The sequence below is a fragment of the Aegilops tauschii genome, chromosome 2 (genome assembly GCF_002575655.3).
Source record: "Aegilops tauschii subsp. strangulata cultivar AL8/78 chromosome 2, Aet v6.0, whole genome shotgun sequence".
NCBI lineage: Eukaryota > Viridiplantae > Streptophyta > Magnoliopsida > Poales > Poaceae > Aegilops > Aegilops tauschii.
Window position 1 is genome coordinate 27862820 of NC_053036.3, and position 19106 is coordinate 27881925.

Sequence of the window (19106 nt, forward strand, 5' to 3'; positions counted from 1 at the left end):
GTTTGTATCTATCGACAGGAGCTCACTAAGCAAAGTTGGGGCTGTTTGAGCTCACTAGATTTTATAGAAGAAACAAAAAATAGTCCGACAGGATATACACGGTAGAACGGGTCGCATCAAACGGGGAAGGCTTGATGAAGGTTCATCAGAAATTAGTTGGATGGGAGGTATACCCTTGCATACAATATTGATTTTTTTTTTCTGAAACAAGGGGCCCGGCCGTTGATTTGCATTAGGGAAACCTCTAGCTGTTTTGACAAAACCAGTAAAATCGACACGTACTTTACTTGATTGCTCTACTTCTCTGCAACCATTACAAAACTTAGAACTTAGCACAGTTTCATAACAACTGATAGATCAAGGATAATCAATCTTCAAAGGTCCAGGCATCATTTTTCATACCAAGATCCTTTTTTTGTGGACGGTGCCCAACCATGTCTCTTCACGTACACCTCCCCAATAACCATCTTGATTAGCATCGCTGCTTCTCCCAGGCTTCTTTAACCTTGGGCTTTATACAACAATGCCTAAGGATCAATACGACTGTCGCCTGCAACGACTCAATCCTATATCAACCGGTACCACATCATTATCCGCCACAACGACAGAAATCTCCACTTTGCCCGCCTCATGTTATCCTGAAGAAGCGGCGCGACTCCCAATCACATTCTTGTGTTATTTAATCTCCATGCCCGCCTCTGCGATGCCTCGCAACAAGATATGGAGTGGTGCGGCAAGGGAAGGACCTATCGACACAACGACTGATGGTGCACTCAGAGAAGATAAAAGGAAAAGGAAAAGGAAAACAATGGGCCATTATTTGTTGTTCCACTTGGTGATCTCCTGACCTCCACATTTCCCTTCTTCACTCGCCCTGAAATTTGGAGTTGTCCCGTGGCTGGCGTGTGTGGCCGACTATTTGATGGGGTCTTCTTGTGGCTTTTCATGGGTTGTTGCAGCGAGGGTATCGTCGATGGATGTCAATGGCAAAGTTGAAGTTGCTTGCTCGAGGAGGAGTTATGACGATGTTGCTTGTGTGCTACCTCGATGTGCTTCTCTCCTCGGCAGTGTGTGTGATGTTCCGTTGTGTAACATGTCGGCCAGTTGTATCAGTTAAACATAACTTTTTGCATTTAACCGAGAAATTCTCACTTCTCTTTAATTAATCAAAAGTGCAAGTTTTCACCTCAAAATACCTCAAGAGGCAGAGCAGGACCGTCGGCCCATGCTGGGGGCGGATCCGGAGGAGGAGGCAGAGCTGGCTGTGGGCTTCGCCATGGAGGACACCGTGGCGGAGTTCGAAATCGCCAAGAGGAGGAAGCGGTGGAGCAAACCTTCATCCAGGAGTCCATCTAGTCGGAGGCCGTAGTGGGGGCCAACCGGCGGTTCCTCCGCTAACAGAGGGCGGAGATCGACGAAATCTTCGCCTCTAGTGAGTCAGACGATGAGCCGGAGTTGACGCATGCGCCCATCTAGTCGGAGCCCAACACGATGACCGTGGACATCCCAGATGATGAGTAGTCCAAGGTAGATAGGATATCTACGTAGTACATAGGCTTTTTTATTATGCATAGTTTGTATGGATTTGACATATCAACTTTTAGGTACTTGGATTCAGAGGACATATTTTGAGGTGTGACCATCAGTTCCTGTGGACGCGTCCGTGGGCGTTTGAGGGCCTGGATTTGATGTCGTGGTTGTAGACGCCTCTTAGCTATCTAGGAATCCATCTGCCTCCAGCCATGAGGAAACAGGTGAACCTATCATTGATGGGCAGATGTGATTTTGCCCCCCACCCCCCCTGACCAGAAGCTTCCATTTCATCCTCAAAAGAATATGTTTCCCGTGCTTTGAGAATTTCACCATGCCACGACACTTGATAATTTTCTGCAGACCATCAATCTCACGTGTTTGATGATAGTGGTACCTATTCACCTATTGTCTTGTTATTCTGGTCAGGGTTTGGAATATCCTCTACCATGGAGCTGCGAGGAAAGGTCCATGATTTCCTATAACTTGTTAAGTAAAATAAAATATTGATAATAGGAACATATGGCATCAAATATTAACCCAATCCAATGGAGTACCTAGTACGGTAGTACCTACTAGTGCATACGATACAAAGAGAGGTGCATCACATGAGAAATGTCAAAGCAGGTAGCGAACTCTCAATGTTTGAATATCATATGAGCTATGGTGCATGTGTACGTTTTCATTGTACACACTAGGCTTTAGTTATTAGATCTGTGAGGGCTACCCAATAGTTCTTACTGACCAACTATTGTATTACCTACAGTTGATGTGTTTTACGCTTGTAGACACTTTGTGGTGCAGGGAATGTAACCACCTAGCCGCCGGGCGGCCAGAACAATTGGTCACTGCATAGTCAAGGCAAACAGTGAACAAGTTTAGCAAATTGACAATATTAGATTTGTGCAGTCCGTACACGTTAACTAATTTAATCACTAATACGTTCTTTGATAGGGTCCAAGAGTCACCCATCAAACTCGGTAACACGCCAGAAACAAGCATGTATGCACATGCATGAACCTTGAGGCTTAACCACCCCAAGGTGGAGTCATGCCGCACGCTTTAAAAAGTTCTTCAAAAAAATTGCACAATCAGTTTTACCGATTAAACATCTCAAGATGGAAATAGTGTTCAAACATGCATGATGCATATGTCTACCAGAACAATATGACTGTTGTGTGCTACTGTGTTAATCAAGTTGCGTCTCCATTAGAATTTAATTAGCTAGTTCTCCCCATCATGGGGTGTGTGTGCAACAGTCTATGTTGAATATTTTCAAATTATCGACAAGTAATATGCAAACACCAATGCTTGGCTAGACATCAAGAGCTAAGCATATATTACATAGGTGACAATTATGGCGGTCCGATGGTGCGCTTGCCGATCTGTTGGCGGTATTGGGAAGTTCTGCGGCGTGGGGTGTGTTCTTCATCTCCTGGTATAGTGGCTTCACTGGTGGGGACGGCATCCGGAAACATGCGTGCGACAGGTCATTTTTTGATACTTTGACAGCACCATTGCCTCTCTGCGGCGTAGATGATCCCCGAAAATGCTTAACTTATGGGAGCAGTATTACGGATTGGATGTACGATATGATGTGTTCTCTTCCCAACTAACCTGATCATGATTTTCCCCGTGAGCCAAAATGACTGCACTTGTAAAACTAGTCTGTAAGAAATTTTTCGTAGATATAGCATTAGTCGATGACCGTCTCTAGTTTCACCAGAAGACTTTGTACTGAAATTTTCTCCTGTCTTGATGATCTTGGCGGCCAATGTGCCTACAACAAAAGGAGTCACCGAATTGGGTTCACTGTTAAGGATGACGTCACGGCGACTGAAACGTCTGACGCAGGTTGCAGGTATGGCACTACAAGTTTCGACGTCACCTTCTTTCACAATCGAGTATGCTTTTTTTTTGCGGCATCACCATCGAGTATGCTAATATGTCACCTTCCTAAGTTCTTCATGGATGCCAGCTACACACCTCCACAAGACCTCGACGTCGAAGCGAAGCTCCAATGAACAGTAGACTTGCATGTGCAACATATATGCGAACCCCTATCAGCACTAGTCTTCCATGTGCATGCTCACGCGCTACTCACATTGGAAGACTTCCACTACTTCAAGCTGGTCAAGCTGGTGCACTAGTGCAGCCTGCAAGTGGCCAGTGAGAACTTTACGTGGTACTCACTATAACGTGTGTAGGTGCGGGATTCTATAACTATGGATGCGTTTGGTTGAAAATGATAGCTTGGACTTTATTCGACCATTATACATTATGTTTTGGCCATATGATTTAAACATATTGGGGAATAATGTCTGCTCATCAAGGTCTATATATTGATCACCATGCCATTTCACATGCACCCCGGTTACTGGCTTGGAACCTTCGAAATAGTGCACTAGTCTCACATATCATTTGCAATTGTTGAACATCCATTCATTGCTTGTGTGCGGACGGTCCATCTGAAATTAGATCATTTTTTGTTGAACATGGATGAACTGGTACTCCAGCATGCAACCGCGAGCAGTGGATAATTAGCACTTAACCCCATTAGAAATATGAGAATGCTTTGATCTTCAAGGATTTATTGATCGCACCAGTAAAATACAAAAAATATTAAGGGACCATGAGTCGACTAAGAATCCCATCGGGAGGGACTATATCCTATGCAGTTGTTCAACACTGACTCAATGTTTGATGTTGCTCCGCTAGGAATCTAACTAATGAGCAGGATCACGTGATTATCTATTAATTTCATTGCAAAATAATAACAATAATGATGATGATGATGATCCTCGCAATAATAATAATAATAATAATAATAATAATAATAATAATAATAATAATAATAATAATAATAACAACAACAATAATCCTCATAATAATAGAAATAACAACAAGAAGCTAATGCACATAGGTCAAATTATTTCTATGCTGGATCATTATAGACCCTGATTGTATGGTTAAGATTGAATCTTCAATAACCCAGCCTAAACGATTTGTGTTAGCCACACATAAAAGTCTTGTATCAGTTATACACCAGAGCAATTGCTTTATTCTCCAAAGAACTGTTGCTGATAACTATTGTATGAAATTAATAATAGTAGCTATGATGGCCTATGTTAAGAAAAAAAGAATGTTATTGTGATTAATTGCCACATGTGATGTCATCATACTGACTGTTGCTTAGTGCTTTTGTCAATACCTTCTTAAGGCAAACATTTTACTAGGATAACTATATTTTTCATTTTACTCGTTTGAAAAGCTACATTATTTCAAACCGACAAGTTTTTAACTAATTAACCGAAAGTAATTTTTTTTACTATATATACCATAAGGAAAAAGCCTCACACACCTTCTCCCTTTATTGAGAAAAATATGTTACAAGATTACAAACGAAAGGCTATACGCAAATAAAGATGACCCAACTAAGGAGGAAGAAAAGAAATCCACCTCAGAGCTCTATCCTTATGACTAGGCTTAATCCAATACCAAAGCGGGTACATATCTGTTAGTGAAACAATTATAGGCTTAGGCGTGATTTTTTAATTTACAGTAGTTTAGCATGTATCCCTATGAAAATATGTAAAATCATCTATGAAAAAACACATCACCACCTGCGGGTGGCTTATATATGTAGAACTGCCTTTGATGGGCCTCTTCGGTGATCTGCCTGTGATGGTCCTCTTCACTGATGGTTTTCCTATCTTCTTGTGCTGACTCGAGCTAACTGACCAATATGCACAAGCAGTTAGGAAAAGTGTGGGGAACTAGGTTTTTGACTCGTATGTTAGTTATGCCATGACTGTACTAGTGATACAGAATGTAACGTGTCTTCTATATTTCACCTCCTTCCAAGTACATATGGTTCTGTTCCTGAAGCAAATTTGAGCTTATTCCTTCAAGAAATAAAAGAATCCTACCAATTACATCTCTGTTGGAGTTTAGCGGAAATTGACTACCTATCAGATGTACAGAAGGGTTTCTACATTGCTAATTTGCTCAGGAAGTGTCCTAAATCTTCTCCAGGGCTTGGATAATGTCATCCCTAAGATCCTCAAACTTCTCAATCCCGAAGCTGAACCGCACCAAGTTGTCCTTGATCCCATTCTTCGCCTTTTCCTCGTCACTCTGACCCCTGATGAAAACAAAAATCCACGCAATATAAGTCAAAACAATTCCACCATACATGTTACATGCATCTTCTTGTAAGTTTATATTAAATTGCAAATGTAAATTAATCCAAAAAAGCGACGTACCAGAAGGACATGACTGCCGGCTGCTGCACGAGGCTTTCGCACCCGCCGAGGGACGTCGCGATGAAGGGTATCTCGAGGGCGTCGACGAACCTCATGACACCATGCAGGTCTGAGGCTACCTCGAAGCTGATGACTCCTCCAAAACCAGTCATCTGGCTCTTGGCAATGTCGTGCCACGGGCTGCTTAGGAGACCAGGGTAGTACACTCGCTCGATCTTGGGATGGTTCTCGAGCAGGCGCGCCATGCGCAATGAAGTTTGGTTTTGTGTCTCCACGCGTAGTGCCATCGTCTTAAGGCCGCGTATGATCATGTAGGCTGCGTCCTGTAGTAATTAGGTTGCAGTGTAAGTGGCTAGTTTCAATTCAAATGTTAACATCTAGTTTTTCTTGAATAATAATGAGATTTAATTAACATGTGGTACTACATGATAGATACTACATACCGGACTAATGGCGCCGCCAAGGTCGTGATGCCACGCGCGTATTCTGGAGATGAGCGCCTCAGAGCCACTGATGCATCCTGCGATGACCTGAAATGGAATGGCACGATGAGATCTTAGAAATAAAGTAGCAAAATGGCGGTGCAATTATCTGAGAACAAAGATATTTACTCACGTCATGATGTCCTGCGATGTACTTTGTGGCGGAGTGCACGACGATGTCAGCCCCGAGGGTGAGTGGCTTCTGGTTGATGGGCGAGGCGAGTGTGCTGTCAATGCACACCAGAGCCCCTCTCCGGTGGCACAGATCGGCGACGAGCTTAATGTCGATGCACTTGAGATGGGGGTTCGTCGGACAGTCGGTATAGAAGAGTGTCACCTGCATCAAAGCCAATCATCTCGATCAGAAACAGCCAACATAACTTGTTGATAAATTGAGCAAATTACAAGTTGCTAAATTAACGTACGTCGCCCTGGTCAAGAACGGCCTTGAGTGTCTCCATGTCGTTCAGCTCGACGAATGTCACCTTGATGCCCATCTTAGAGAGCTTGTCGCGGATGAAGGCGCGTGCCTCGCTGTAGCACTCGGTCGTGGTCACCACGTGGCCGGCGCCGGGCGGTACGAGCGCGAGCAGTGTGGCGACGATGGCGTTCATGCCTGAGGACGTGACAAGCGTCCCCTCGGCCCTCTCCAGGGCACTGATCTTGTCCTCTAGGACCTTCACAGTGGGGTTGCCGTAGCGGCCGTACTCGAAGCTGTGGCGCCGGCCTTCCTTGAATGCGACGAGGTCGCCCGAGCTCTTGAACCAGTGTGTCGTGCCGCTCACAATAGGTGTCGCGATCGAGTCTGTGTCCATGGCTCCGTTCTTCCCCATCTTCTCCCCAGCGTGAACCGCCAGGGTCTCATCTGAGAGAGTAGCATCTCGCTTCAGAGCCGTGGCGGCAGCGATGACACCGGCGTCATCCTGCTGCTCGACGCCGGCAAGGGTGGCATCAAGGAGCGCCTCCGGGCTCAAAGCGGTGACACGCTTTGAAGAACGGCGAGTGCAGAGCAGGCGGGGCTGCTCGGTGGGCGAAGCCTTGTTGACGAGAGGAGACGACGACCGCGCCATAAATTACAGGTGGAATCGAAGAGATTAGCCAAGCTCAGATAGGATCGATGAACGAGTTAGGCAGAGCTAGCTGCTCGTTTGTGTTCTTGCTATCTGTGTATATGATGGTATGAATATATACTGGCGATCGATCAGTCTGGCTCTGTGCGCGTCGATTCATATCTACGTGTGAGCCTACATATAATATCGTCCCACTACCACATGCCACATGTGGCATCCATGCTCAGTCTCGCAGGCGTGTAATTAAGCCGCGTGGTAATCAAGATATGTACTACTAGTGGATCCATGATTAATCTACTAAATAAGGCATGTGATTAGTTAGCTGCAACGTGCCAGTGGGATTAGGAAATACTGACCTGGGCCAAGACGAATCTAAGCGAAGTCGTACGTTAGACCTGCGTGTTTACATCTGCAAAGCCGTACTATGATCCATGCTACGCGCTGGAGAAGACCTCATTAAACAAAGTTGGGTTTGCTTAGGCTTTGGCGGATACCTCGCTAGATTTGAGGGAACAAACAAAACCAGTCCGGTAGGATCTACAAGGAAGAAACAGCGGCGCAGCAAATGGAAACCTAGGCATGCAACCGCCGGTATGGTCTTGGAGGCGGTTTCAGGATACAACCTTTACGCGGTTTCGTACCCAATATCTAACCAAAGTTGCGCATCCGTGCCTGGGATAACTGTAATCTCAGTCTGTTTTGTGCGATAGAATGGGTCGGATGAAATGAAAAAGTAGGCATTAATACTCAACTGATATTTGTTCAAGGTAACCTTGCACACAATATTATTTTCTTGTAGAACAAATTAAAAGGCGCTCCTGTCGGTTTCTACGGGAGAAACTACGAACAGTTTTGACAAAGTTTTACAAGGAAAGAATGACAAACCAACAGGAAACATCGTAACTTTTCTATGTTCATTATTGACCTTTAAACTCTACACAATTTCTCGAAAAGCAAGCAAAAAGTTTTAGCTATCATTGTTCATCCCAAAAAAACTTTTGACGACTGTGCCCAGCCATGGCTCTTCACGAACGGGCAAGCAACCACTATCTTGATTAGCTTCACTTCTTCAAGGCTTGTTCGAACTTGGATATTATGCAACACCACCCATGAATCAATCAACATGACCGCCATATTTGACCTCTCCCCAACCCCCCCCCCCCCCCCCCCCCCCCCACACACACACTCACTAACTCAGTCGACAACGCGTCGTCACCCACCTCCATCGGAAGGCAGTATTGCAGCATCACCTTGGTACTTATCATTGCCTAAAGTAATATACCATTAGATATTTATGTAGGTTTACCCTTATGGCCCATGTTCATGTAAAGATTGTCAAGGTTTTCACCGTAATCTTCCAAGTGGCATGACATGCAAATACTCTGAACTATTTCGACTATAAATAAAGAGGCACATCCACCCATTCTAAGGAGGTTTTTTGGTACAGAAAAACATTAACTTATCGTCTTGTCATATTCCTCATTAAGGCATGTGATTACTTAACGACAACATGACAGTCGATTAAGAAATATTGACCTAGGCAAAGACGAATGTAAGCGAAGTCGTTCGCCAAACCTGCGTGTTTACATCTACAATGCCGTACTGTGATCGATGCTACGCGCTGGAGAATACCTCATTAAACAAATTTGGCTTTGCTTGGGCTTTGACGGATACTCCCTCCCTTCCATTTTATAGGGCTTATCTCAAAAGAAATTATTTTTACGCTTTATAAATCTCAATTGTATTGCTTCCTATCACGAGTTCACATTTTGAGATGGATTAAACTACTGCATGCAAAGATTGAGAAAATTCACCAATACATGTAAAATCCTTGCTCCGTAGCTAGTATTAGTACATTGAGATAATATTTACAGCATCGATAAGTTTGCTTAGAACAAGTGTAAGTAATACGTCTTCTACCCGTGGCTAACACAAATCGTTTAGGTTGCCTATAATGATCCAACACCTGACATAATTTAGTCCATATGGATTAACCCATTGGCTTTATTAATAAAAAAATTGTGTTGGCTTTATTACTATTTAAATAATAAAACTATACTCTGTCTGTCTCATAATATATTGCACTTTTTTCAAAAGTCAAACATTGCAGAGTTTGATATGTTTATTGAGAAACATATTGTTATCAGTAATACCGAATAAATACAACGTAAAAATATGTCTGATGATGTATCAAAAGATATTTATTTGGTATTGTAGATTTAAATAAGTCTCAGGATGTAATCATATTCATCAACTGTAGAATTGTTTTTTATACCTCAAAATGAAAAAGCTAAATTGTTGAGAATCAACATTCAACTGCAAATAATAGTAATCCATGTTCAACAAATGCAGAAGAAACGTACACTGCACCGACGAATGTGTGCCTAGCTATGTAATGCATCTATATTCAAGTTTTTTTTAGTAAAAGTAGAGCTGCAAATTAGCAAACTGATGCGCTGAATACTAGTGCTCGATTTTCCAGGTTCCAACTAAGTAAGCGAGGTGCATGTGAAATGGCGTGGTACCATGGGTAGAACTTTTATTTCTCCAAAATGTTTGAATCACATTGCTTGACGCAGTTCCTATTGGTCGGATAAAAACTGAGGTATCATCTCCAAGCAACTGTCTCAATAGTCCAGAGGATATGATCATGCACTTCCGCACAACACAAGAATGAGCACCACATCCAGAGCGAGTGCTTCATCCCTCCTGATCGAGACAATGCCGAGAGTTGTAGCATAGTCCTAGGGATGTAAATGGCCAATAAACGGCGCCCGCAAGTCCCATTTAGTTAGCTTTAGTTAGCTCGATAGTTCTATTTTCTAAAAAAAACTTATTGAATTGTTAGAACGATAAATGGGCTTAAACAAGATTAAACTGGACTTGGTTTACATCCCTAATAGTCCCGCCAACCACCGGCAGCCCCCAGTCCATCGTCTCCTTTCTGCCATTGGCCATGGGTTGGCGGGACCAGCTCGGACGCCGCCTCTATAAAGAATGTTCCCATATCTATTTATATTTCATGGCAACGCAAGGGTGTTATGCTAGTGACAAATCAACACGTGGATGGTCACTTTTTTGCACGACTAACTATTTAATCTGGACCCCTGTATTTCGGGTCTAATAGTACTTGTAAGCAAAGTATTTTGGCTTGTTGTATGAAGTCTTCCGATGGACCTGGGAGTCATCCATTCCAGCAGCAGGCTATATCGATCTCATTTGGACACTTGCACGCTGCATGCCTTCCTCGGCACTTGGTTGTTGTCCAGTCCTGGACGGCAACCACTTGCACGCTTGCACAGCAGCAGCTTGAGTTCTTGACCAGCATTCACGCATCGCATACAATGCTGCACATGCAAGCCTATACTGTCCGATGAGGGGTTCGCATGCTGTACATGCAGGTCTACTGTTCAGTCGGCCGAGGCCTCGATTTCAATATCTTGTGGAGGTGTGGCATCCATGGAAAAATGAAGAAGGTGACCGATATATAGCATGCTCGATGGTGAAAGAAGGCAAGACCCCACTGGTGATACAACTTTGCCCAGAGACGAAAAGTTTCCATCACACACACATCTTCTCCACTGCCATCGACCCATCCAGCTCACATAATCACCCTCCGATCGCCATAACTGTCACCTCTGCAACATACACTTAGCTTAACATGTGGAAGCGCCTTAGTGCATGCATACACCTATCAATCATTTGAAAAAGAAAATCAACATACTAATTAAGTTCTATTGTATAAGCAACTTGATTTATTCAAAAGCAGACATAAACCGTATTGTTCTAGTAGGCATAAATGTGCATCAGGCATGTTTGCACACTATTTCCGACTTAAGACATTGAATTGGTAAATCCGTCTGCACAAAATTTGAAAATGACTTTAAAGTGGCATGACTCCACCTTACGGTGGTTAAGCCTCCAGGTTCATGCATGCACCATATTTATGCATTTTTCCGGCTGTCACCTGGTGTTACAAGTTTGATGGGTGGCTCTTGGACCCTATGGAAGAACGTCTTAGCGATTAAATTAGGTAGTGTGTAGCATTGCATAATTGAATATTGCCAATTTGCTACACTTGTTTCGTTTGACTATGTAGCAGCCAATTGTTACAGCCCGGCGGTTAACCCCGGTGGTCACATTCCCTGCACCCCAAGGTGTCAACTAGCGTAAAAGACATCAAGTGTAAGTAAAATAATCCAATGGGTAATACTATACTTGCTTAGCACAAATTATTAGGTGTCCCCGACAGATATGATCACTAATTATAGGCCTACAGACTCAATAGAAGTGTATAGATGAAGACATATACACAAACCATAGCTACAAAGTTAACAAAAGGGTATTGAAAGTTTGGGACTTCAGGAGCTCGTTTTGACATTTCCCATATGATGCAATGCACCTCTCCCGCACCGTACACATTAGCAGGTAGGGGTACTACCGTAGTAGACTACTAGATAGTTCATTGGATTGGGTTAATATTTGATTTGCCGTCGCATCCCACGATTAATATTTTATCTTCGCAAACATCTTATAGGTAAGGATGGACCCTTCCTCGCAACTCCAAGGTAGAACATTTCACCCTGGGGAAAGGTACATTTTTTCACGTGTTTTGAGAATTTGCCCATGCCGGCTGCTGCGTTTGAGATTTTGCTCGAGGCCATCAATTTCACGTGTTCCATGATAGTAACGCGGACCACACCCCAGCCAGACATAGAGGATAACCATCTGTAACACAATACACATCCGTACACATGACATCAGAGGAATACACAAGCATGTGGTAAGACAGCCAAGCCGCTAGCGTGACACACATATGTTGGCACGCGAAATCGCCGCGCAACACCAAGATAACCGTCGTACTTTCGTGACGACGAACGATTGCTTTCCGAGCAAAGCAACAAAGACCCCCTCGCTTTCGTAGAGGAGAGACGGCCGCTTTTAAGCGCAAAACGGCAAAGTTGAACCAAACCCTAGGGCTGGTAGGGCTCGGCAGAGAAGAACGATAGAGAAAAAGACATACGTAAAAAAGTAATGTATTTGTTGATAGATCGATTGGTTCCTTTTTTCTCAATCGGTCGTGGCCTATTTAAAGGCACGCATGACTTGGCATATATGGCAGACTTGGCATACCAGAATAAAACTTTAAAGCTAAACCAAACCTGACTTGCCCTTCCTAATTCGGTTACCATGGTTTACTATGTATGAGTCGATGCCTACCTAATCTATTTGCTGGCCGGTACTTAACAAATCCAAACAAGGCCACATACAAATCCCTCTTGGCCCACAAGGAAAGGAATAAAATATCCGGCCACAATGTAATTATATCAGCTAATGGAGATCTCATACGCCTGATGCATCACCGTGCAGATATAATTTTACTTTTTGTTGTATCCTTGCATGATAGCCTTTGCAAACCTGAAACTTCAGCTTGGCATCTGAGACCGGTTAGGACTTGTCCTTGGAAGTAGTAGCCTACTAGCTCGACGTAAACCAGGATCTGGGCAGGACTTGCCCCATGTAAACTGCCGGTCCATGTAAAACACCTGTTACAACACTTGAAATATATTGGCTGATTAACTTGATCAATAACCTATATAATTTGGCAGATCATATTCTCCAGCCAAATTAAACCATCGACACATGCCCCCCTGTTTTTGGTACAATTGCATTTACCGAAAACACTTTGACAAGTATCAAAATTTTCCACAAATTCAGTGGTAATAGTTTGATCAATACAGCAGTAAATTAACACAACTTTTGCCACATCGACGACCGAATGTTTAGGTTATGTCTAGCAGTAAAGTAACCTCATCGATGCTCCCGTCAATTATGAACAGACTAAAGGACACCATTCACATGCAGTTCATACAAAATTAGCAACCTCATTATAAACATCAAAACCTTAGCCATGATGACTAACACATCGGCTATATTTGTTTCTTTTATTTAAAACGATATCCCATCATATATCGGCCATTTTTTTTATAAAATTAGTGCAAACTCATGACCCACATTTCATTCAAGGGCAATGATGAGCTAGTCTCGGCCATATATATGTATGTGAGGTAATATCTCAGCAAATATTTTCAATCATCCTGCCAATAACACTAAGATTTTATATTATTATCGTTCGGCAAAAACAACTTATCATGTAGCAAACAGCCGAATAACCATCTTGTCTATCACAGAGATATTGCATTTACCAAAAACACAAGACATGGAAGCTCTTACTCACAAATTCGGTCATGGTCTAGCTACCATAATAATGTTCAATAGATGACTTTGCTAAAATCTAAAGACCAAATTTTAAGTTCTATGCAAAAACAAACTCACTTGAGCCGGCTCAAATAATTCTTTATTACTACTTCTTCTGAACCAGCACAAGCATGCATCAAAATCTGAAAGCCATGACGACTAATGCAACAGCTTTACTATTTTCCTTTTCTCAGAACATGCTTACATGGCACAATGGCCAATCTTGCATTTTTTTTCCTGGATCGATATTCAATTGTATAAATGATGAACCATGACCCCATATTTTCTAGAGGCAACGATGAACTATCACCGGCCATATATATGTAAGCCATTACCTGAGAGTTCCGTCAATGCCTCAAAAGACTTCATGTGCTACACCCATAGATATTCTAGACTGATCAGAACCCAAGCACTTCAAGAGTAATCCATCTATGGTTCGGCGGTATAATTCATTATTTAACAAAGTATATTTTAAAGCTTGTCGTCGATTTTTTCTATCTCTTGTTTGACTTGAATTCTTTAAGTAATTAACTATAGGGCTTCTCCAATCACCAGCCTCTAACTCACTAACAGATTCGGTTATTTGTGAACCTTGTACCGAATCTTCTTTGCTGTACTGGTTGCTGCTGGACTAAACTAGCACCTGATGCACCCTGTACACTAAAACTACTAATCTGTTCAGCTCCAGTACTCCCAAACTGACCTAGAACCGAACTAGCAACTTGCAGATCGGTCTCCCTTTCGACAACAGCTAGCATCGGCTTTCTATTATTAAAAACTTTCCACTAGTAACATGGAAACCAGATGCTTGTTTGGAGAAATGATTAGCTCTAAAACTTCTCTAGATATATGGCTGATAGTAAAAGTGTCCAGATACTTAATCATATCTAAACATCAGTCCAAGTAACTATTCAGCAATACATCATCGAAACATTAAAATCTGCTGAACGATTAAAGGCGAATCTCCAAAAGCATCCCTCACACCTATATATCAACTAAACTCTGCAAGCCAAACAACAATGCCTCATACCCAATTTAATTATCAGTGCAAGGATATTCTAAGTGAATGAATGTTTCATAAGCTACATTCTTTGGAGAAATCAAAATATTATCGACGCCTTGTCCATCTCCACAAACCGACTCATCAAAATAAAGTTTCGATGGGCATACACTAACAAGGCAAATATCCTCTTCATCTTTTATTCTATGACCTCTCATAGCAATCAACGATTCGTGTGTTAAATCATATTCTACGAGTGCATAAACCCACTTCCCAATTCTACCACTAAGAATCAGTCGCTGCAACATATATTGAATCATTACTAAATCATATAATAGGCCAATTAATTAGCAACTAATGAACTAATCCGGTCAAAATAATATTTAATAGCTGCATTAACTAATGGACCGATTAATCATCAACTTTTCAGTGTAATTCAGCCTAAACTATATGTCATTTTTATCAATACAAATTAATATAACTACGAGCAATATAATATGTAGCTTCCTTAGGACGATGATAAATAAAGCATCGGCCTCAATTTAGGTGTTCATATAGTTTCGCTCACAACAAAACATGTCCATACCTTTGTGATGTGTGGAGTACCATACTAGTTCGACAATGAACCTCCATCGACCAAGCTTCTATTTTCATCATCGCTAGCCAACATCTTCACTTCTTTTGGCCTCCACACCTTCTTAATGGACATCATAGTTTTCTTTTTGTCAAATCCCAAATCGCCAAATTTTTTCTCTTCCATAATTTCTGTTGCTCGAAGTCGTTGTACCCGTCACTTTTGTGTATGCGTGAGGCCCGCCGGGCACCACTGTGGTTTCGGTTTGGTTCCTGATGCAACCGACCCAATTCTGCTGCTCCCCAAGAACCTTGGTCGGCAGATAAGTGCTGTTGTTTTTGGCCTAAACAGATTGTAGTTGGCCGAAAACTTTCTCCATTGGTAAGACATCCCACCAGGCACAACTTCCTTGATGCTGCTTTCTAAATTCTTATGCTGCATAAGCGTGCCGGTGTTCAATTTAAATCCTGCAGAAAACACGTCCTTGGGGTTCCCTGTGCTACTACTTCTCATGACTGAACTGGTAGGAATACTGGACGATTCAGGCTCCTGACTAGTACTAGTAATAGCAAATGGCTTCTCTGAACTGTTCTGTGAATCACATTCAGAATTAGCAAGCAAGCCATCGTTTTCTACTACAATATCTTTTTTCTGAAACGCATCAAAGCTTCGTTGTTGCTTCCTTGCATTATTCCAAGAATCCCCTGAACCATGAACAACACCTAGTGCATCTGAACCTGTCACAGGTTGATCACAATCTCTAGACTTGATCGGCACCCACTTAAACTGTTGTCCACCAATTTGGATCAGCCCATCAACATTGTGCCTGGGTAGTCCAACAACTCCATATGCTCCACGACCAGCATCATACCTGGACGGCACCCTCTTGGCACCCAGAGCATGACTTCTCGATTTTGTACTTCCAGCCAATCTATATCTTTCTGAATTAAAAGCTTCACCAACTGGAATCTCTTCCCCACCATGAACAAATATAGTATATCTTGGCCTGTAATGTTGATATGGAAACATTACAATGCTCTGATGTTGCATCCGTCTCCTTTTGTTATGCACTTGGTGCCCAAACAGCTGCCCTGCAGGTTGCCAACCATGATGGAGGAGATGTGCATTTTCTGTAAAGTCCGGATTCTGGCAGTTAAATCCACGTGATGGATATGACATTGGAATATTAGGTGGACATTCCCAGTACATATGCTCCAGTGGAAAATATGGCATTTGTGTGTACTCATTTTCTTTCCAATGCTTGTAATCATCAAAATATTGTCTAGAAAATGATTTAGTATGCCTGAAATAATTAGGCCGATTAGAACCTTTGTCGGCCTTTTCTTTTTCATATTTAGCCAGAAGCTGTTGGAACGTCAGCTTCGGCTTTCTTGACTTCGTAGTGTTAGGGGCAGATGTTTGGGATGCACACTTAATATCTTTGCTAATTTTAGGGACCCAAACCATTTTATCTTTTTGGCTCACAACTTTGCTAGGCTTTTCTATCTTATCATGAAAAAGGTCACTGTTGATTTCACTAGACAACACTACTTTCTTGCCTTTTGCTGAAACTGCCTGTTCCGGCTGAATCAACACCTTTTTATCCTCAAAATTAATTACATGTTTGGGGTTAGGTTTTTCAATTGATATTTGCCCCCCAATCCCTTGAGGTTCTATGGAATCGAACCGACCTTTGACAATAGCTGATTGAACACTGTCCGATGCTCCAGAATTACATTCTTTCACATTGTTAACATCGGCCTTTTTATCTTTACTAATTTTCAGATTTTTATCACTACTTTTAACACCACCCGAATTACTCCCTAATTCGGCTATCTGAACCTTGCTTGAACTTGCATTGTTTGATAACTCAGAAGCGTATTTGATCCCATCAAAATCAGACTCTTTTATTTTATCAGTCATCAATTTCATGTTCCTAGTAGCAAAATTGTCATAAAACATGTCGCTTAATTGTGAGAAAGCATTTATTGACTTTGGAACACATAAGGTGGAGTTCACAAAAATGTTATTGCCTAGCACATATAACTGAGAACTCCTAGGATAATCTCCGGATTTATCCAATATAAAGACTTGATTAAATTGAGAAATAGGCAATGTATTTGTGATCCGTACCTCTTTGAATTCGTTGGAGGAAAGTGATTTACTTACCTCGGTGCTAGGTAAAGCAGAATGGTCTGATGCCACTACCTTTGTGACGACGATGTTCCTCGTATTCTGAAGGCCTGCTAATTTTCTCTGTAGATTCTCCTGCCTTTCTTCCTCGAGCTACCGTTCAATTTCTCGCCGTCCATCCTCAGATAGATCGTCGAGCGTGATGACGAAGACATTGTCAGGGTCGATTGCAGCCACCTTGCTCTCTTCTTCATGTTCTTGCATAGCCAGATGTATGTCTTCTAATATAATTGAATCGGAACAAGTATTGTTTCCTTCGGCTCTTTCAATAACCGAATTATCATTCATATCTGAATCAATTTTATTTTCTTTTAAACTTGCAGGAGGTTTGAAACCACATTCTATAGGAATATTGTCAAGTAGGTCCTTAAAATATTGAGATGGCTCTAGAGAATTAGGTTGTGGCACAGATGCAACATAGGTATGTGATTGTAACTCTGGCAAAGAGGGTTTAGCATGCGAGGTATGCTGCAGAGATACATTAGAATACAAATTCGGAACCGGCTCACACGGAACTTCGGTACCTATAGTTGGCGAAGGTGGTGTGCTACAAGCTACTTTTTGATAAAATGGTTGTTGCATATTAGAACCAAAGCCAACACTTCGGTTATATATGAGATTTTGTGAAACCGAAGTTAAGACGGTAGGATTATTAGTGTTAGGTACAAAACAACTGGCCGAATAAATGTTATTATATTGGCCATCATGATTATACAACGGCATGTGCATTTGTGATGATATAGGTGTCATAAACATTGCCGATGTACTAGAGTCGAAAAAATCTTGTTGCATATTGCTAGCATGACTAAAACTCGTACTCTGCATAGGCTCTATACAATTATGAGATTGGTAATTCGGGTGCACAAAACATCCATCTAAATGACTAGCAACATGACTATATGAATCCATTGTAGTTGCAATAAGATAAAATATCTTACTTACAGATTACGTTGATGCAGACCAACGAAATTGATGATGATATCGTTCTCAGATGGAACCACATGCAGACCAACGTTCTGCTTGTTTCTCTCTGTTGCTTTAGCTAGCTTGAAAATTAATGTGTTGAATATTAGCTGAACCAAACTTGGATGTTGGCCTTCGATGAAATTTCTGGTAGCGTCTTGATAGATGGCCGAATGAATCAACGATAGTATCGGCCTCGTGTTTCTTCTTGATAAAGATTTTCGTCCCCAGCGGAGTCGCCAATTGTGTTGGCACGCGAAATCGCCGCGCAACACCAAGATAACCGTCGTACTTTCGTGACGACGAACGATTGCTTTCCGAGCAAAGCAACAAAGATCCCCTCACTTTCGTAGAGGAGAGACGGCTGCTTTTCAGCGCAAAACGGCAAAGTTGAACCAAACCCTAGGGCTGCTAGGGCTCGGCAGAGAAGAACAATAGAGAAAAAGACATACGTAAAAAAGTAATGTATTTGTTGACAGATCGATTGGTTCTTTTTTTCTCAATCGGCCGTGGCCTATTTAAAGGCACGCAGGACTTGGCGTATATGGCAGACTTGGCATACAAGAATAAAACTTTAAAGCTAAACCAAACCTGACTTGCCCTTCCTAATTCGGTTACCATGGTTTACTATGTATGAGTCGATGCCTACCTAATCTATTTGTTGGCCGGTACTTAACAAATCCAAACAAGGCCACATACAAATCCCTCTTGGCCCACAAGGAAAGGAATAAAATATCCGGCCACAATGTACTTATATCAGCTAATGGAGAT

At 42.1% G+C, this 19106-nt stretch overlaps 1 protein-coding gene across 1 annotated transcript; it reads right to left on the reverse strand.

The window, feature by feature from the left end:
• Window positions 1-5442: 5442 nt before the first annotated feature.
• Window positions 5443-7347, reverse strand: LOC109769349 (cystathionine gamma-synthase 1, chloroplastic-like). Its single transcript, XM_020328099.3, has 5 exons — window positions 6703-7347; window positions 6411-6614; window positions 6239-6325; window positions 5796-6118; window positions 5443-5674 (listed from the first exon to the last, which is right to left on the reverse strand). Exons 1-5 carry the CDS (start codon window positions 7345-7347, stop codon window positions 5551-5553), a joined length of 1383 nt encoding a protein of 460 aa, XP_020183688.1. The 3' UTR covers window positions 5443-5550.
• Between the last annotated feature and the right edge of the window lie 11759 nt (window positions 7348-19106).

Coding starts and splice junctions, on each gene's coding strand:
- LOC109769349 (XM_020328099.3), bottom strand. CDS start 7,347: ATGGCGCGGTCGTCGTCTCCTCTCGTCAACAAGGCTTCGCCCACCGAG. Junction 6,615..6,702: donor CCGTTCTTGACCAGGGCGAC/GTACGTTAATTT, acceptor GCTTTGATGCAG/GTGACACTCTTCTATACCGA. Junction 6,326..6,410: donor ACATCGCAGGACATCATGAC/GTGAGTAAATAT, acceptor ATTCCATTTCAG/GTCATCGCAGGATGCATCAG.